Genomic DNA, 21,137 nt, shown 5'->3' on the forward strand with positions numbered 1-21,137 from the left:
TTAAAAAGCCAAGTAAACAAAAAAGTGAAAAGCCCTATATAAGACTTTGTCTCTTAGCACAATATTTTGCTCTTTCAGTCGCGTAAATTGTGAATTTACATTCCATCTCCATTATCACGAAGCCCACAACACAACAAAAACAGCTCAGAGGATGCCGTCCTCCATTTACCGCTTTAGAGTTCCTGCGGCTGGTGCGAATGCAACCTAGAGAATGGCCTAAGATGGAAATTGATTCTCTGGGAACTACCATGCTGGCTAATTCCTAGAACTATGTGGTGCGAAAGCCCCTTATGATACCACAGTAATCGACAAGTGAAATAAATAATGTCAAAGTGGTTTACGAAGAGAGTTTCTGAAGACAACATCAAATAAATTGTTAGAAAACTTGTGTAGGTAAGTAGATATTATCTATGTAAGATGCATACCTGCTAGTCACCAGATGGAGATAGCATGAAGATATCTCAGCATTTTGCTCCCCTTGTTAGTCCTGCGTAGTGCTGTTTTTAAACTTGTATGCATGAAGTTAACTTGACACATTCCTACTGGGTTCCTCAGCTGCCAGTGGAACAGCTTCCAGCAAATCACACTGAGGGTGGGTTGTCGGACAAAGGAGGAAACCAACCATTAGAGAGACCTTCAGCTATATCCCAAGCCACAGGAGACCCAATCCCAGGCACTGGTGCAGAGACTGGGTAAGAGAATGCTCTGCCTTATTCCAACTGTCAGAACATTGCTTACTATGTATTCAAATTAGAAATTTCCACTTTTTTATGTCTTGTTACAGCGGGCAGTCAGGGTCCAGTGGATTGAGTCTTTCCTCATCTTCCACACTAATGGAGATCCTGGAAGCCATTAAGCATCCCACGTGAGAGTCTTTAAATCCTTAATTATTTATAAGTCTTCTATTATGTCACCCGTGTGTGATATAAATTGACTTCCTGTGCTTGCAGCACTGGAGTGCAGCTTTTGCCAGAGCAGAGGGGCCTGCCTCCCAACTGCTTTGTCAGTGCTGAGGTTGTACATTGGCTGGTCAGCACTGTGGAGAATGTTGCTACACAGGGCATTGCAGTAGAAATTATGCAGGTAAAATTGCAGAGATAATCTGTAGTAGTAACAGTAGTCTGTTTTTGCATTCAAAAAATGTAATACATCTCCATGATACTCCTGTAGAAAATGCTGGATGAAGGTCTAATTACTCATGCCTCCGGTGATGCCATGCGAACGTTTGTCTATGGGTTCTACTTCTACCGGATTGTCGACAAAGACAATGAGAAGGGTAAGAATTGACTTGACTGTCAAGATTACTTGGCTAGAGGTTGCTATGGTCCTGTCCCAAATGGCACATTTCTAAAGAGGGCAAATTATCGATGAAATTTCATATGTGCCGATGAGAGGGAAAATTCTGAGGGCGATTTACAGAAAAGGTGCATATTAAAGAACACGCATGCAACATCTTGTTTCTATAATGACCAGCGTAATCTACCAAGAGCAGCGCAAATTAGCACCTGCTTTAAGACATGCTTTTTTTTGGGTGTTAAATAATGCCGCAAATACCAGTGAATTGACAAGCACAAATCTTAGTAAATCACGTTGTGTGATTCATTTAAATTTACTGATCAAAATGGAAACTCCTACAAATGCATATTCAGTAAGGTCCCAAAAAAAGGTATCCATGTCTTTTCAGCACTAATTTCCCACTTTGTCTTTAATAAATCCTGACAGTAGTTTTTTAAAAGCCAAAGCGCGAGCTGATAGTAAATCTGGCCCTTCATGTGCACTTACGTGTTAAGTCCACGAGACTGTAGGGTACCACTATGCGCCCTCCATGGCAGACTTCTACCCAGCAGTCAAAGCGGTTGAAAGTGTGGACTCAGAAGAAGACTGCGAGGGTTTAGGGTGAAATTTGGGACAGGGCCCACGTTTCTGAAGAGTAGATTGCTGCTAGCTATTCCTACTGTATCCAGCTGTATCAAGGGAGATTCATACTCACTGTGATTTGCAAAGCAACTGGACTTTATTCATTTTCAATAAGAAGTTGCAAAATCTGGACCATGCAAGACAATACCTGCGTTTCCATTACCCTTCAAACTGCGCAAATTGAAATCAAAGTAACAATGGGTAATTGAAAAGGCATCATTTCGCAATACTTCATCAAGATTTATAAAATTTTGCCAAAGTTTTGCACAAATATGTAAAGGAAAAAATGGAAATGGGAAGTTATCCAAAGTGATCTACCTCCTCATACAGTTGGATACCACAACAAAGTACTAGAACTAGAAACTAGAAACCAACAGCACAGCAATACTACACCTCCATTGATTTTAAAGGGTTAGTTCACCCAAAAATTAAAATTAGCCCATTATTTACTCATCTTTCAGGTATCCTAGGTATATATGATAGGGATGTAACGGTATTGTAAATACCGTCGTACCGCAATAGCAAATTTTTTCGATACTACCGTGGTCGCATGACTCGATAAAACCATAGGTCTTCTAAGAAAAGTTTGCTCAGGCGAATGGAGCGAACGGGAGGTAGCGGGAACTACAATTCCCATCAGCCCAGGTGTGGCAGTCATCCTTTGCAGTCTGTTGCCCGCCCCCCTTGAACGTCAAGTTCCCTTTATTTTCGATATAGCGCCAGATCACAATAGAAGTCATTTAAGGTTATCTTTCCTATAGAACAGGTCTATACATTGTTCTTTTATTAAACAAACTAAATAGCCTTATGTTATTTATCTTATTTACACGAAGGCATGTCATTTCTGTCTCTACACTGTCACGCGTTTACAATGTCTCCTCCGCGAAAACACGGACTGGATCGCGGACTCCATTCATAAAAACGGAATTTACTATAGCGCGAAATGCCACGGAATTTGTTGATTATAGGATTAATAAATCAAAAGTTGGTCTGTCACTTAATTCAAATCGCGATATGGACTAGTGTCTGTGAAAACTGAAATGGAGAAAGACCGTTTTAATATGAATCCTGCATGTTCCGTTTGCCTCTGTGTGTATGAATGGAGGAGACACGTTTTTTTTTTTTTACTACACTCATACTGAAGCACGCGTGACGCTCACGCTTATTTTTGGCCTTTGCATCTCACATGAACAGATAACTCAGTCTCCAAAGCTGCTGTGAGTGTCACTTTTACCGATTCATTTGAGAAAACTAGCATCGTATCATACTACGGTATACACACAGAAACTTTACGGCAACCTGTCAAAATAAAAGTACGGTTTAACATGTAACAGAACAATATTAGTCTTGTATTACTTTTGTACAGTATAATGTAGGTGTGTATATATTCCTATTTAAATAATTTACATAAAACAATATATATGATAAAAAATAAATATTACAACAAGATTAACCACTTAATTGTAGAACAAAAATACTACAATTATTATTTAAACGTTTTAAACTGAATATAATTTTTCTTCCATGTATTGATTTTAACAGTAAACCTCTGTTTGTTTGCCAAAAATTAAAAGGGTTTATTTTTCATTTGATTAAAAATAAATGTTTATTCTTTCATTTGATTATCAGAAAAATAAAAACACACAAGAATTTCTAAAAAAAAAAAAAAAAAAAAGCAAAAGATTGTGGAGCCCTATTGTTCAAAATGTTAAAACATAGTTTTGGACTTATTTTCCCACTGAAATGAATGTTTTCGTTACTACACAAAGTAGGCTAAAGTACTGCGAAAAAAAAGTAATGTGGTTACATGGTTTAATAATTTTTTGTTATTAAAATTGAAAAATTGAAGTTCCTGTTTAAAAGTTTACAGATAGATGGCTAATTCGTATGCCATTGATATGTTCAGTGTTCATGTAAACTGTTTAATAAACACTTCTGGCACTTTTTTCGAGTCTCTTCATTAGTTTTGTTTTCCCTGTAAATGATTCAATAAATACCGTACCGTGCCATTCATACCGAGGTATTACCGTACCGTGAAGTTTTGATACCGTTACATCCCTAATATATGACTTCCTTTTTCAGACGAATCCAATCGGATTTATATTAAAAATTGTTCTGGCTATTCCAAGCTTTATCATGGCAGTGGGTGGGTTTTTCTCTTCATCAGTCCAAAACAAGTCCAATAAAGTGCATCCATCCTTAATAAAAAGTGTCTCCTACAGTGAATTGATGCGTTTTTGTAAGAATAATTTCCATATTTAAAACTTAGTAATCACTTTAATCTAGATTGCGCTTACAGTCATACATGGAAACAACTCTGGGTGGATGACGTAAGACGCCGGCATTGCATGAGTTTGTGAGTTTGTTTACAGGAGCAAAGGAAGCTGTTTCCTTACTTTACCAAAGGAAAACCAGTCTCCTCTTGGCTCATATCGAAATCATCCTACTTTTTTCTTTGCAAATCCTCCTTTTGTACTTCTAATTTGTGATCATTGTTTTGTTTTGGTCTCTCTGCTGCGTGCCCACATTCGTCAGTTCTGAGCGATGCCGACATCATATGTCATCCACCTGGAGCTGCTTCTGTGTATGGCGGAAGCTAGTGCAAGCTAGATTAAAGTGATTGTTATGTTTTAAATATAGATTTTTTTTTTTTTTTTTTTACAAAAAAATGCATCGATACGCTAGAGGAGACCTTTATTCACCCCCCTGAGCCATGTGAGACACTTTTTATTATAAATGGATGCACTTTATGGGACTTGTTTTGGAATCTTAAAGAGAACCGCCATGATAATGCTTAGGAGAGCCAGAACAATTTTTAATATAACTCTTTAATATTGTCTGCAAGAAGAAAGTCATATACAGTACACCTAGGATGCCTAAGTAAATAATAAGCTAATTTTCATTTTTGGGTGAACTAACCCTTTAACTGATATCAGTGTTCAGATTGCAGATATCGTGAGCATTACTGCAATCCCACTGGTAGCACAACTGTGTCTTGGTGCTTTTGCCCTCCATGAAAACAGACCTCTATTTCCTGCAGCCCCTACGACTCAGCTGCCCCCAGGTGGAGGCAGTGTATGGTCTGCCGCAGCTTTGGAGGACTTTGCCTTGTTCCAGAGGAAGTGGTTTGAGGTGGCCTTTGTTATGGAGGAACGTCGGCCCTGTGACTTACCGGCCTTCCTGCTGCCCTGGTTGCCCAGCCGGCCAGCCTCATACGCAAGTAGGCATAGCTCCTTCAGCCGCAGCTTCGGAGGACGCAGCCAAGCTGCCGCACTGCTAGGTACACACAGCCGGCTCTGACCCCAGAGCAACCATGCTCCGCATCTTCAGGCAGTATGCCACATTCCCTCCCTAAAAAGTTCTGGAAGGCTAGTTAAGTGAACGAGTCACACAAAGTCAAATCATTTCTTCTCATGTTACTAAACCATTCAGATACCATCTATGCTATCTACTAGCCAACCCAACATCAATGCGCAATTGGAATCTTCCACAACTCAACTAACATAAAGATCAACAACATGACTGAATGACTATTCAACTCTATATTCTTCTCAGAAAACACTAAGCCAAGCTTATGATCCAACCACTTCCATCAAAAAGTTTTACTCATTCAAGTCTAATCATATGACTTTGTGTGGCTCTTCTCCATTCCAGGACTGCATGTTGTTGTAGCAAAGTAGTCCACCTTTAGTTCATCCTGTTAATTTACACAATGCAACATCATGATTCCCTTTCTAACAGTGTTTGCAATTCAGTCGGTGTGATGGCACATACACTCTCCAAATGGCGTGCCGTGGTTACATGTATTCTACCCAATCAAGGCACAAATTGCTTTGCAAGCTGTTCCAATCAGAGAGCATGGACTGATGCCCCAATACACCAATCAAACTGCTGTGTTGGGTGGGCTGTAATGATCTTTCGTACACCAGTAGTGCATGCTGTGGTGAAGTAGTGGCTGTGGTCTAGTAGTGCTGTGGTATGGGTTCTTCCTGCTCTCCTCCATCTGTCCTGTTCCCGCTGGATGAATGATGTTCCTGCATTGTTCTCAAACCTGAGCAAAGCTTTTCTGCCAAGCCATTGCCTTTCTGACTTTGCTTACTGTGCTAGTCCACTCACCTTTCAGTGTTTTCCTGCCATAGAAGCTTCATACATCTTACTTTCCTTTAATACACTGCGTGATGGAAAATCACCCAAGATCTCAATTCTCCATTTTTTTGTTTCAGATGTCACAAGCACTAACAGCCATAAACGCCTTTATTGCAATTACTCTCTATTGACCCATTAAATGTTTTAATAACTCTATGTTTGACCTCTGTCATTTCATCCTTTTGGCAATTTCTACTCTCTCTATCTTTCTCGCTCTGTTTTTGCCCCTCCCCTCTTAGCTGCCACGGTTCCAGAGCAGAAAACAGTCACCTTGGATGTTGATGTGAACAATCGCAGTGATCGCACTGAATGGTGCAGTTGCTATTACCATGGCAACTTCTCCCTCAACGCTGCCTTTGAAATCAAGCTGCACTGGATGGCTGTTACTGCTGCCGTACTCTTTGAAATGGTGAGCATTGGATGAGCATAGTTTTAATGGCATAGTCAACCAGATACATGTAGTTAGCTACAGTTGAGGTCGAAAGTTTACATACACCTTGGAGAATCTGCAAAACGGTAATTATTTGACCAAAATAAGAGAGATTTTTATTTAGTACTGACCTGAATAAGATATTTCACATAAAAGATGTTTACATATAGTCCACAAGAGAAAATAACAGTTGAATTTATAAAAATGACCACATTCAAAAGTTTACATACACTTGATTCTTAATACTGTGTTGTTACCTGAATGATCCACAGCTGTGTTTTTTTTTGTGATAGTTGTTCATGAGTCCCTTGTTTGTCCTGAACAGTAAACCTGCCAGCTGTTCTTCAGAAAATCCTTCAGGTTCCACAAAATCTTTGTTTTTTTTAGCATTTTTGTGTATTTAAACCCTTTCCAACAATGACTGTATGATTTTGAGATCCATCTTTTTACACTGAGGACAACTGAGAGACACATGCAACTATTACAGAAGGTTCAAATGCTCACTTGTCCTCCAGAAGAAAAAAAAAAAAAAAAAAACACAATGCATTATGAGCGGGGGTGAAAACTTTTGAACAGAACGAAGATGTGTGCATTTTTCTTATGTTTTTCTTATTGTGTTTACTTCTGGATCACCAGTGAGCGTTTTAATAGTTGCATATGAGACCCTCAGTTCTCAGTGTGAAAAGATCTCAAAATCATACAGTCGTTGTTGGAAAGGGTTCACATACACAAAAATGCTAAAAAACCAAAGAATTTGTGGGACCTCAAGGATTTTTATGTAGAACAGCGTAGGGGTGGGAATCTTCAGGCACTTCACGATCCGATCCGATTCCGATTCTGGGGGTCACGATCCGATTCCAAAACGATTCTTGATCTACATTTTTACCCTAATTAATTCTTCTGCTGTGCAAATACAACTTTACAATTTTTAAAACATGTAAAATTGCAGTTTATATGCTTTTTTTATAGTTGAAATTTCTGTAAAAGTAGGTGTGTTAATCTTCACTGGTTTCAAGATTCAATTTAATTTAATAACTGTTTTCATTATTAACTAAATATCATGATACTCACATTCTTAGTTTTCAATTTTCATATGTTTTATATCAAATTTATTTTGTGCCAATTTTACTTTATTTTTTAAACTATATAAGCAAGGTACTTTTTAAAACAATTACTTATTTAAAATAAGTGTTCTTTAGGTATCTGAAAGTTTACAGACAATAGTTTTTCTTCTTTCCTCAGCATTACTGCCGTTTTATTATTACTGATGAGATCATAGGCAGCTTTAACAAACTAATGCACAGCAGTGGCGAACGGTGACTTTTTTTTTTTTTTTTTTTTTTACCAGGCATGCTTAGTGCTAAAACCACCAGTAATACCAAAAATAATTTTATCTTTAGATTATTTAGAAACCAATAAAATCAGAGGCGAAATCATATTTTAATATTTCCTCTTTTCCCTGTTTATTATTATTTAAAAAAAAATGGACATTTTATATAGGCTATTTTTTTCAGTGGACTTTCACATTTTGAATTGTTGAGAAATTATGATAATATACAGTTAGAATGTTTTTTGTTTTTGTTTTTCATTTGATTTAGTCGAGTAAGTTGTGCATCAAACACAATATGATTTTCGGGAATCAGGATCTGGTAGCAACAGCGCGTTTTTCTGCTTGGGCGAGCGCTTCGCGGACAGCTTACCCCGCGAATAAAGTCATGCGCATGACAGAAAAACAGAGAATGCGCATCAATTCTGAGGAGTCGAGAAAGATGCGGAGAATCAGCTTGCCCGGAAGATTCTATCTCAAATAAGGGATCAACTTATAAGCATGTTTATATTATTTAACACGTGAACGCAGTCTCTCTGACAGCCTGGGTATGTGGAGCATTAGCAGCTTATATGGACGGAACGCCACTGATGCACACATCTATTTCGATATATCAGATGTTTTGTCCTGCTCTGAAAACATAACTGACTGTATGTACAGTTTTGTTTAAAACTATTTGAAAACGCAAGTGTATTTAACCGCATCTGCAATAGAGCTTTAGGACGAACAAACACAAAGCGCACGTGAAAGTCCGTCAGTGCATCTAATAGTACTGCATTCCAGACGGCAGAAATGAAAGCATAACTTAAGTGAAACACGGCGGGTGGAAGCTCACAATGTCAAGCAGTGCGCACGAGTCTCACAGTGCAAATGCTGTGCAATGAAGCCGGCAGCTTCTCTAGCGCGCACACGTGCCATATGTGGAAAAAAAAACAAGCTCAGAATCGATTCTGAAAAATTAGGAATCGATTCAGAATCGTTGAAGAGAGAATCGCGATGCATCGGAGAATCGATTTTTTCTCCCACCCCTAGAACAGCGAGCAGTTTAACTGTTCAGGACAAACAAGTGACTCATGAACAACTATCACTAGACAAAAAAAAAAGAGCTGTCGATCATTCAGGTAACAAAACAGTATTAAGAATCAAGCATATGTAAACTTTTGAACAGGTCATTTTTTTTCTAAATTCACCTATTATTTTCTCTTGTTGACTATATGGAAACATCTTTTATGTGAAATATATTACTCAGGTCAGTACTAAATAAAAATAACATGCATTTTGTATTAACCCTCTTATGTTGATAAAATAATTAATATTTTGCAGATTCTGCAAGGTGTATGTAAACTTTTGACCTCAACTGTATTATGAACTAAGGGTGCATCAAATCTAATGTTGAGCCATAGTCCTAAAGTTCTGGACTTTTCTTTTTCAGGTGCAAGGCTGGCACAGAAAGGCAGCATCTTGCGGATTCCTGCTTGTACCTGTGTTGGAGGTGCCCTTTGCTTTGTCATCGTACCTGTATGGTGACCCTCTCCGTGCTCAATTGTTTATTCCTCTAAATATCCAGTGCCTGCTAAAGGAGGGCTGTGATAATCTGTTTGAGGGTAAGGACAGAAAGTTTAAAAATCCACAAATTTTGTGAATACATTGGCTCTGTTTGGTGCTTACACATTGCTAAGCTAACACTTTAATATCCTAGATACTGATAATGCACAAATATTAGGTAAATAGTCTATTTTGGTATTTAATGACTTTTGAATACAGTTTAGGTCAAAAGTTTATATACACCTTGCAGAATTGGATGGATCATGCCAAATGCATGTTATTTTTGATTTAGTATAATTCGACCTGAATAAGATATTTCACATAAAATATGTTTACATATAGTCCACAAGATAAATGTGTTTCTCTTGTGGACAATATGTAAGCGTCTTTTATGTGAAGTATCATATTCAGGTCAGTACTAAATAAAAAAAAAATAGCGTGCATTTTGCATGATCGCTTTTATTTTGGTGAAATAACTAACATTTTGCAGATTCTGCAAGGTGTATGTGAACTTTGACGTCCAGTCAATGTATATTTATGATCAACATTTCTCTCCTTCATCAACCATCTTGGATGGATTCCTTCACAGAATTTGTCTCAATATCTTGTGGAATTGCCTTTGTCATTTAAAGGAGAACTCCGGTGTGATATTGACCTAAAGTGTATTGAATCATGATACCGAGTGTGAACATACCTTGCATATCTCATCTCGGTTTGTGTCCTGCAGTCCGAAATCTGGGGTCAGTTAGCCGATGCTCACAACAGGTTGTCAATGAGAGTGAACAGGGCATCGGAGTAGCCATGTAAATAAATCACTGTTTTATGCCATTTACGAGGCACAAAGTAGCTCCACACTTCATTGGTAGACTTCCAAGGGCCCTGACATTTAAAACGAGACAATAAGTCGAGTGACGAGCAGGAAGGAACTTATCAGGTTATCAACTTATCAGGTTGTAGTTTCCTTCGTGCTCGTCACTCGACTTATCGTGACTAAATTCAAGATGGCGGCGGCCGCTAAATTTCTTGCAGTTACTGTCTGTATAAATCTTCTCGTAAATAAACTACCGGTGCTTTTTATGAGTTCTCAATGTCTCGTTTTAAATGTCAGGGCCCTTGGAAGTCTACCAATGAAGTGTGGAGCTACTTTGTGCCTCGTAAATGGCATAAAACAGTGATTTATTTACATGGCTACTCCGATGCCCCATTCACTCTCATTGACAACCTGTTGCTAGCATCGGCTAACTGACCCCAGATTTCGGACAGCAGGACACAAACCGAGATGAGATATGCAAGGTACGTTCACACTCAGTATCATGATTCAATACACTTTAGGTCAAAATCACACCGGACTTCTCCTTTAATGTTCAAGTAAAAGTATGATATCCTCCATTACGGCACTGCTGTACTCATTTAGGGTTTGAGCCAGAGACATACTGGGACAGGATGCAGTTGTTTCAGGAGGCCATACTCTCCAGGTAAGGAGAGCATAGAATATCTATTTCTCAAAGTAGGGGTTAGAGTGCATCTAGTTTATTTTTTAGTTCAAACTATTAAGGTATAATGGTCATGTGTTTTTCCTTATTAAAACAACTTCCTTTTTTGTTGTTGTTAAAGATTCGGCTTTGTTCAAGATAAATTCTCAGCATCAGCTTTTAACTTTCCATCAGAGAACAAACCTCAGTACATCCATGTAACAGGTACATGCTTTTACTAATGATATAAACTATAATAATACTACTTTTTTTCCTTATTCCATCTTGCTCTATCCCTAATGTTCGTTTCTTTATGCAGGTACAGTTTTTCTTCAGCTGCCTTACGCAAAAAGAAAATACTCCAGTGGGCAGCGGCGGCGCCGTAACTCTGCTAGCTCTGCCAATCAGAGCCTGTTTGGTTCTGAGGAGCGAGTGGGCTACAACTGGGCCTACAACACCATGCTGACCAAAGCCTGGAGGACTGGCGTGCTGGGGGATGAGAAACTGGCCGACCGCCTGCTGCGGGATTTCACTGACTTTTGTGCCAACAAGGATAATCGACTGGCGACCTTCTGGGAAAGTTGTGTGGAGAAAATGAACGCTAGTGCCCCTTGAGAAAAGACAGTGGAGGAAACGCAATGTGTCAGAGACTGTCTGCCTCTGCTTTAAGAGCTAATGTACTGCTGCTATCATCTAATCAGAGAGAAATAAAGCAAACGGCCTCATCATCAAACACTCAAATGGATGAGTCATATGTTTTCAGAGTATCTACACATGCACCTGCAGTGTCCTGAAGCCATCAGTTTTGACTAGGTCTGAGTGAACGGTAGGTCTTCAGTAAATTGTACATAATAGGATCAGTTTGTTGATTATTGCTAACCCTTATCTTAAAAAAACATTACTGATCAGTTCTACCTTAAAACGATTGTCATCCTTTAGGGCTGCCCTCGACTAAAGTCTTTTCTGGTCGACTAGTAGTTGTTCTTTTGAAGTGATTAGTCGACTAATTTTTTAATAAACCTTTTAAATAATAATGAGCATAATTGTTCACAGAGACCAAGATAGCATTATTTTACAAAAGTGCATTGTTTTGTTATTATTGTGAGTGCACACAAATAAATCTGTCATGGAGGCAGCGTGCTACTACAGCTTCCACACTCCGCACAGACACTTCTAGCGAACATTTTTAACATTAGATTGATATTTAAGGTTGTTGAATGATATTGGCAAGTGTTTGGATGTCCACATGGACCAGCCAACGATCTGTCAGTCACAGACTGCGTGAATTCGCCATATCCTGTGGAGTTTTGTTTAGGGTTTTTTTCTGCAACTAAGCGACTAATAAAATTTTGGTCACCCAAGCCTCTTCTTGTCAACTAACATTTAGTCGACTATGAGGGGCAAATATTGTATTTTTAATACAAGTCTATGGAAGCCTTGTGTCTCTACAGGGTTTTCAGTGGACATTTCACAGAAATTCTGGAAGGTGTTGTTGAAACGTTGTGGAAATGTTAGGTACAGTTCCGTTTACTTTATACTAATGTGATCAGTTGATCAATTGATACTAATGTGATGACTTGAGACTTCTCTTTTCAGCTGACTGATCAGAGTTTGGAATGGAATGGAAACCATTTTTGCCCAACAGTCAAGCTACAGAAACCTAATAGGCAGAGGTTGTGTCGCCACACCCCTGTGCCTTCAATAGCTCAGCTGGTAGAGTGGAGGACTGTTGGAGGAGCGTTGGCGATCCTTAGGTGGCTGGTTCGGCTCAAAGGAGGTAATTTTTCACGCCCCCACCTTTTTTTGGGCAAGCAGAGCTTGACTTCACAGTCCACCGTTGGGGGACAAAAGAGTGTTCCCTGACCGGGAATCGAACCCGATTCACTAATGTGATGACTTGAGACTTCTCTTTTCAGCTGACTGATCAGAGTTTGCATTGATTCTGATTGGTTCTGTGAAACTGAGCAAGCAAGAGTAACCAAGGTGGGTGGAGTTCAGCAAAAATTCTTTAATATATATCAGGTTTTACATTTTTAAGGGTTCAAGCATGAAGCACTTCAGATGGTCCTAACAAAAAGTTATCAAAAGCTTTTTGATAGACTTAACCATTTGTGAATAACACTGTTTTTTTAGTAGACTCAACCATTTGCGATTTTCTTTGAGATAACGGTTACAATGCCTGGACAGAACTTTCGCTGACCAGTTCCCATATGATCTAGCGGTCAGGATTCCTGGTTTTCACCCAGGTGGCCGGGGTTCGACTCCCGGTATGGGAAGCCGGCTCCTCTTTGCTTCCCTTTTTCAAATGGCCTGCACATCTTCCTGCATTGGAAACCATTTTTGGCCAGCAGTCAAGCTACAGAAACCTAATAGGCAGAGGTTGTGTCTCCACACCCCTGTGCCTTCAATAGCTCAGCTGGTAGAGTGGAGGACTGTTGGAGGAGTGTTGGCAATCCTTAGGTGGCTGGTTCGGCTCGAAGGAGGTAATTTTTCACACCCCCACCTTTTTTGGGGGGCCTTTTCAAAGATGCAAGCAGAGCTTGACTTCACAGTCCACCGTTGGGGGACAAAAGAGTGTTCCCTGACCGGGAATCGAACCCGATTCACTAATGTGATGACTTGAGACTTCTCTTTTCAGCTGACTGATCAGAGTTTGCATTGATTCTGATTGGTTCTGTGAAACTGAGCAAGCAAGAGTAACCAAGGTGGGTGGAGTTCAGCAAAAATTCTTTAATATATATCAGGTTTTACATTTTTAAGGGTTCAAGCATGAAGCACTTCAGATGGTCCTAACAAAAAGTTATCAAAAGCTTTTTGATAGACTTAACCATTTGTGAATAACACTGTTTTTTTAGTAGACTCAACCATTTGCGATTTTCTTTGAGATAACGGTTACAATGCCTGGACAGAACTTTCGCTGACCAGTTCCCATATGATCTAGCGGTCAGGATTCCTGGTTTTCACCCAGGTGGCCGGGGTTCGACTCCCGGTATGGGAAGCCGGCTCCTCTTTGCTTCCCTTTTTCAAATGGCCTGCACATCTTCCTGCATTGGAAACCATTTTTGGCCAGCAGTCAAGCTACAGAAACCTAATAGGCAGAGGTTGTGTCTCCACACCCCTGTGCCTTCAATAGCTCAGCTGGTAGAGTGGAGGACTGTTGGAGGAGTGTTGGCAATCCTTAGGTGGCTGGTTCGGCTCGAAGGAGGTAATTTTTCACGCCCCCACCTTTTTTGGGGGGCCTTTTCAAAGATGCAAGCAGAGCTTGACTTCACAGTCCACCGTTGGGGGACAAAAGAGTGTTCCCTGACCGGGAATCGAACCCAGGCCGCGGCGGTGAGAGTGCCGAATCCTAACCACTAGACAACCAGGGAAGAGCTGGTTGGCTGCTGGCCTGGTAATAGCATGAGAACAAGCAGACAGCAAAACAGGCCTCTATCACATCGAAAACCAACAAGTCTGGTGCAAGCACGAGGGAGTGAAGAGGAAAGAGCAAAACAAAATAACAGTCACGAATTCTAAGTACAAAACGAGGATTTGTAAAGAATAATGTCAGAGGATTTCAATATAAGCCAAAAGGAGACTCATTTTCCTTTGATAAAGTAAGGAAACTTTGCTTCCTTTGTTCCTGTAAACAAATGTTGGTTTTGGCGAAACTCAAAGGATGCGCATATGTCCTACGCCATCTGCCCAGAATGGCTTCTGTGTAAAATTGTTAGCGCAAGCTAGATTAAAGTGATCATTACGTTTCAAATATGGATATTTGAGGCACTTTTATTATAAATAAATGCTTTATTGGACTTGTTTTGAACTGTTAAAAAGCTTGGAGGAGCCAGAACAATTTTAATATAACTCCGATTTAATTCATCTGAAAGAATGAAAGTCATATACACCTAGGGTGCCTTGAGGGTGAGTAAATCATGGGGTAATTTTCATTTTTGGGTAAACTAACTCTTTAAGTCTAACATATTCATACTTAAAGCCAACAAAATTGAATTTTGATTTCATGGGGACTTTAAGATTAAACTCATGGTTATAACTGCCATGCATATGTATCAAAGACAAATCAGTTAGGGACATGAATACTAAAAATTAAAGATCTATTAGATTTATTTTACATTATCCCCAAGGTCAGAATGTTCCATTAAAGCCCCATTGCTGTAATGCAGTAACTGCATGTTTTCGGCAGCAGCACTGCAGGGACATAAGCCAGTGCCAGGAATAAAAACTTAACCTTTGTTCACACTGAAAAGACTATCTGTCCACTCGAGTCCATGCATTTTGTCTGTTCAATCGTTGTTAAGGAGACATGTCCATGCATCCCATTATGCTTTAATCGTCAGTCTCTGGACAGACAGAAGCATCGCTTCATTTGAATGCGGAAGAGTTGCTTATCGCGCGCACGCGCGCTGTGCAGCTGCATTGAACAATGCAGCAAACCTCACTGCGCAGGTGCGCGGCTGCAGGGCATGCGGCTATTTTTAGAAACTGACGTCATCGTGAAATACAGCGAGTGCGCGCACCCCCCCCTCCAGCTCCCCCTCCACCCTGTTCGCTGGGATTGACAGGACGCTTGCAGCAGCAGCAGCACCCCACAAGACGAAAGAAAAAACGAAAAGGAATCGGCCGAAACTCGAAGGATATAGAGGGCTGGGAGGGGGAAGAAAGCGTTACGAAAAATATATAGACGTACAGAAAAATACAAATCTGCACCTTCAACCTTTGGCTCGCCGTTCCACCCTCACGTGCGCGGCTGCTCCAGATTCTGCTCGCGCCCTGTGTGCTGACCGGAGCGCGCGTTCTCGCTCTCTCTCTCTCTCTCACACACAACCAGTGTGTTCTGCTGAGAAACGACCGAACCCGGTGCGAACCGACAGCCTTTGACCAGAGAGGATGGCTGATAGGGAACAACTGATCCAAAGAGCCCGTCTGGCGGAGCAGGCGGAGCGCTACGATGACATGGCCTCCGCGATGAAGCTGGTGGGTCATTATTATTAATATACATGCAGTCATTGCATGTATATTAATAATTGCAATATAATATATATATGCCTTTGTGTTTTTTGTCTGTTAGATTAATATTTTAAGCATTGCTCAAATAATGGTCTATTTCTAGTTTATGCCATTGAAGAAGCCCTCGCCTTTGTCACCAGCAGGACCTCTTTGTTATATATAAAATATGCTGTTAAAGGGACAGTTCGCTTAAAATGGAAATCCTATTATAATTTATTCACCTTCATGTCACTGCAAACCGATATAGCTTACTTTCTTCACACAAAGAGAGATGTTAGTCAGAATGACAGGCTGTGTCTCCATTCACTTTCATTGTATGGAAAACAGATGCAGTGAAAGTGAATGGTTACTGTCAGTCACTAAATTTTCCTCAAGCTCGTTTTTTGTTTTCTGTGAAGAAGAAAAAAAGTATGAGGGAGTAAAACGACATGAGGGTTAGTATTGTTAATAATGAAATTATTCACGTTAAATTTCTAAATAAATGTTTTATTTGAATGTTGGAAAACAATAAATATCCATTTAAACATTAGGATATGTTATAATAAGTAATCAACGGACGAAAACACGACGGATGTCGCAACATAATGCTAATAAATTGTAGGTTTCGGTTCGATGTGGTGTATGTCAGTCTTTACAGTGGACGAACATGGGCGGCGCTATGACACCCTCAGTCACATCCATTGTGCATCCATGTCTCTAAGAAAATAGATTAAAAATCAACAATAGAGCTACGTTTTATATAATAAACGCTATTTTATAGTCAAACAACCTTATATTGTTTTATCAGCTCATGTTTAGTTGTCGTCATGTGAAAAAAAGAGCAAGATGTGACCCAGCAGTTCCGCATCAGCTGTCTGGTTTGACATCCGAGCACAAAGGATGAAAGTCAGTCAGTCTGTCAGTCAGCGTGGGTCAAATAGGACACAGCTGATTTCTACAGTATTTCTTATCCTTTTTAATTAATGTAAGCAACATCACTCTAAACACTCGTTTGGTTTGATTAGACATTGTCATTATTGTGCCACTTTGACTTTTTGACATTGACACTTTCAGTGAAGGGTTCCTATAGACCTGGAATTATCAAGTAATTTTGAAATGGTGGCTTTCAGATCTGGAAAATGATGGTGATTAATAATTATAAAACATAATGGAAGTCAGGGCTTAAAAAATATTTATTTTGAGAATAAAATCTCTTCCAGTTATTTATAACAATCCTTATCCACTAATCATTATGTTAAAATGACATGATACAATTATAACGGTTTAGTTTTCTCATTGACATTGCATTACAAATGTGCAATATATCAGTGATTAGCGAATATTAACCTTTTCATTAATATTATTACTATTTTACATATGTGACCGTTGACCACAAAACCAGTCTTAATGGAACACTCCACTTTTTTTGGAAATAGGCTCATTCTCCAACTCCCCCCGAGTTAATAAGTTGAGTTTTAAAATCCATGCTAGGTTAGCATTTGCACATCTGCTGCGTGATATTACTGCGCCTGCTTCAGCCATGTTACGGCAGCAAACTTCCTTGACTATTACGCCGGAACAGAAGTGTATTTCCTAATCTTATCAGCCTAGAAAATCGCAGCTTTACATTTTCTGCCGGTATTAGTACACGATATAACTACAGAAGAGTCAAGTTTTAAACAGGACAAATACCGAAACTCGTTGGTCATTTTTGAACGCGATGCTATTGGTCTAATAGGATTCAATGATCTATGCTAAGGTATGCTAAAAGTGATATTGCCAGAACAGGAGAACGGCTGAATGGATTTCAAAACGGTAAAACTCAACTTACTAACTCGGGGGGAGTTGGAGAATGAGCCTATTTCCAAACAAAGTGGAGTGATCCTTTAAGTAGTATGGGTATATTTGTAAAAGTAGCCAACAATACATTGTATGGGTCAAAATTATCTTTTTTTTTTTTTTTTTTTAATGCCAAAAATTAGGATATCATTAGGATATTATAAAGAGATCATGTTCCATGAAGACATTTTGTACATTTCCTACTGTAAATATATCAAAACGTAATATTTGATTAGTAATATGCATTATTAAGAACTTAATTTGGACAAGTTTAAAGGCGATTTTTCTCAATATTTAGATTTTTTTTTGCACCCTGATTTTACATTTTCAAATAGTTTTATCTCTGCCAAATATTGTCCTATCCTAACAAACCATACACCAATGGAAAGCTTATTTATTTATTTCAGATGATTTTAAATCTCAGATTTGATGCAAATGTAACGTGTTATAATTGTTTATTGACCCAACATCTGATCTTCTGCTCCATCAGGTCACAGAGCTGAACGAGCCGTTGTCCAACGAAGACCGCAACCTGCTTTCGGTGGCGTATAAGAACGTTGTTGGGGCCCGGCGGTCATCTTGGCGTGTGGTATCCAGCATAGAGCAGAAGACGGCGGCGGATGGCAACGAGAAGAAGCTGGAGCTGGTGCGTGTCTACCGAGAAACCATCGAGAAAGAGCTGGAGTCGGTTTGCCAAGACGTCCTCACCCTGCTGGACCAGTACCTCATCAAGAACTGTGACGAAACCCAGGTGGAGAGCAAGGTCTTCTACCTGAAGATGAAGGGCGACTACTACCGGTACCTGGCCGAAGTGGCCACCGGCGAAAAGAGGGCCTCTGCCGTCGAATCGTCCGAAGGCGCCTACAAAGAAGCTTTCGATATTAGCAAGGGCATGCCGGCCACCCATCCCATCCGCCTGGGCCTGGCGCTCAACTTTTCCGTCTTCTACTACGAGATCCAAAACGCGCCCGAGCAGGCCTGCCAGCTTGCCAAGGAAGCCTTCGATGACGCCATCGGCCACCTGGACAATCTGAACGAGGACTCCTATAAGGACTCCACGCTCATCATGCAACTCCTGCGGGACAACCTCACCCTGTGGACCAGCGACCAGCAGGACAGCGAAGGAGGAGACGCCAATAACTGAGGGATCGGCCACTTCTAGCTGTAGTAGCACCCGTCTGTCCCTTCTACACTGTCTTCTTTGAAGCTCTATCTTATTTCTCTCTCTGTCTGCTCCTTCATTCTCTCTCTTCTTCTCCATTCAACCTTTCCTGTCTCTTTGTGACACCTCAATGTTCTTTTTTTGGTTCCTCAGGGCAGCACTTCAGACCCTTGATCTCTCTCTCACCTCTCACCTCTTTTACCCCTTTTCCACCAACAGGAAGCCAGTACCTGGAACCGTTTCACTCAAGAAAAGGCGGTTCTGAGATGAAAAAATGCTGTTGGCCTTTAAAACCTGCTTGTATGGCAAATTAAATATACTTTTTCATTAAATACTTCTCTTGTTGGCACTGATTCAAATGATTTTGAATGCTAATATATTCTTAAAATTTCTAATGTCCAGCCCTCAAGCCAATTCTGAGACCCTTTTTGGTGAAAAAGGGGTATTTATCAACCCTCATTCTCCCTGTTTTCCAACCTTTTCCTCTCTTCCTGTCCTTGACCTTTTTTTCGGTATACAATTCTCTTCTTTCTCCTGCAACGAGTCGCTGATAGCCTGCTGGTTTCCACGTGACATTTATTTAGTGTGTACTTGTAAGGACTCGATCTTCGTAGAAACTCTGTAATACTTATTACAGGATGAGATCTTGAGTACGTGGCACAGTATAGTGCTGATGTTACACCTTATTATGTTGTTCTTCTTCACTTGTCTTTGATCTGTACCTCCGTCACTGCTTAGACGTGTTTGTCTCTCATTCCCCCAAGCTCACCTTGTACACCTTGCTAGCCCTGTGAATTGTGTATATCTGCTGATCTCGCAACAGCACGTTGTCGTCCAAAATGTGGGCGGCACTCTGTTACGAGACGCAGTGATCAAAAGTCTTTTGATTAGGATTACATATGCAAGGTTATGTAAGAATGACATTAAAGACATTGCTTACCATGGGAACTCTCAAAATGCAGTCTATTTCTGGCACTTTATTGTGGTCACACACATTAATTATTAAATTAAGCTTTACACTGTTTTATACAATTTCACACACAAACACATGCATCTTATGAATAATAGTTTTCTTCATTGTATACAGTCAAAATGAATCTGCTTTCACCACACAATCGCATGACAGTTCATAACCATTTTACATCTTGGTGAAGTAATGAGAGATTTATATGATCTTATTTGTACATTTTTGGACAACCTGCTCATTTCCCAATGAGGGTTTGGTTAAAGGCTACAGGTTCATGCTTATGTTTTTATTTCAAATAGCATGTTTTCCTATGATGCACATTGTACTCATTTTTACGACTGTGCAGTTTTGTACCAAAAACTAAGTACTAAGTACCCTCATGACTGTCAAGGTCCATAAATCTTTTAAAATATCAGATAATTGGACCTTGCTAGATTAGAACAGGATATAAAATGTCATGGGGTGATTCCTCAAAACTGGATTAATAATTCATGATGTTTGATGTTTACCTTGAAAAATAAATTTTATTTATTTTAAATCATAATTAAGATGTGCCCACTCACATGTATTTTCAAAATGGTATAAGTTTTTCAGAACCAAATGAAACGAACATATCCATTAGCCTATGCAGCCTACATGGCATAATCTGCATAGGAAAGTTGTTTTGGGGCACAGCTTGTTTGATGGAAGATTAATCTTTTCTCCCTATTTTGCAGAAGTGCGTTACAAACGTAAAATCACTTCTGATGATGTTAGCATTTATTAAAATGCTTAATGACAGCCTATGTTTTTTGCTCTTTTTGATTATGTAATCAAACCCCTTATGTAACCCTATTCAGTGATATATAGGAGTTACATTGTATGATCGATTTATAATAGTTATGTTAGGTAAACAAGACAAAGGCCATACAGAAGGTGGGTGTTTATGACTATAAGATCTTACATCTTAAAGATACACGTTGATGGCCATGATAAGATATGACTCTTGAATATTTCAGAGGGATTGTTGAGGAGTGGAGGAGCCAAAGACGTCTTTCTCAACCAGATCATTATGACATGTTTTTAAACTTAAATATGTGTAACCCATCAATGTCTGGACTAAAAGAGTAGACTATGAAAATAAACTGATAGACAATTTCCCTGTTAGATTTCCTGAGCTCATAGACATTGAAGTTCGGCTGGAGAACAATAGGTGTCATGATATAACCAACAAGACGTGTATGCATCTACTATCTTAACCTGAAAAAGTTCAAGTCATCATTGGTTAATAATTGATCCTACAGCAACACAGTGTGTTGTAGCAGGTTTCTAAAGAATAATGTGGTTATTCAATGAACTTCCAT

General features: G+C 39.6%; 2 protein-coding genes and 2 non-coding genes across 4 annotated transcripts in view; all 4 read left to right on the forward strand.

Moving 5' to 3' along the window:
- depdc5 (DEP domain containing 5, GATOR1 subcomplex subunit) overlaps positions 1–11,572 on the forward strand; it is a 33,698-nt gene extending 22,126 nt beyond the window's left edge. Inside the window, exons 30-39 of the mRNA XM_073829299.1 lie at positions 556–692; positions 785–865; positions 951–1,083; positions 1,171–1,276; positions 4,958–5,197; positions 6,303–6,472; positions 9,253–9,424; positions 10,780–10,840; positions 10,980–11,062; positions 11,157–11,572. Of these exons, the coding sequence (XP_073685400.1) occupies positions 556–692; positions 785–865; positions 951–1,083; positions 1,171–1,276; positions 4,958–5,197; positions 6,303–6,472; positions 9,253–9,424; positions 10,780–10,840; positions 10,980–11,062; positions 11,157–11,452 (1,479 nt within the window). The 3' untranslated portion in view covers positions 11,453–11,572. The remainder of the gene's footprint in view (positions 1–555; positions 693–784; positions 866–950; positions 1,084–1,170; positions 1,277–4,957; positions 5,198–6,302; positions 6,473–9,252; positions 9,425–10,779; positions 10,841–10,979; positions 11,063–11,156) is intronic.
- A 1,469-nt stretch (positions 11,573–13,041) lies between these two features.
- On the forward strand, positions 13,042–13,113 carry trnae-uuc (transfer RNA glutamic acid (anticodon UUC)). The gene has a single exon. It is a non-coding gene; the product is annotated as a tRNA-Glu (tRNA).
- Positions 13,114–13,763: 650 nt separating this feature from the next.
- On the forward strand, positions 13,764–13,835 carry trnae-uuc (transfer RNA glutamic acid (anticodon UUC)). The gene has a single exon. It is a non-coding gene; the product is annotated as a tRNA-Glu (tRNA).
- A 1,532-nt stretch (positions 13,836–15,367) lies between these two features.
- ywhah (tyrosine 3-monooxygenase/tryptophan 5-monooxygenase activation protein, eta polypeptide) lies at positions 15,368–19,771 on the forward strand. Its single transcript, XM_073829404.1, has 2 exons — positions 15,368–15,814; positions 18,156–19,771. The coding sequence occupies exons 1-2, from the start codon at positions 15,728–15,730 to the stop codon at positions 18,807–18,809; spliced, it is 741 nt and encodes a 246-aa protein (XP_073685505.1). The 5' UTR covers positions 15,368–15,727; the 3' UTR covers positions 18,810–19,771.
- Positions 19,772–21,137: the final 1,366 nt, after the last annotated feature.

Source organism: Garra rufa, chromosome 23, assembly GCF_049309525.1.
Source record: "Garra rufa chromosome 23, GarRuf1.0, whole genome shotgun sequence".
NCBI lineage: Eukaryota > Metazoa > Chordata > Actinopteri > Cypriniformes > Cyprinidae > Garra > Garra rufa.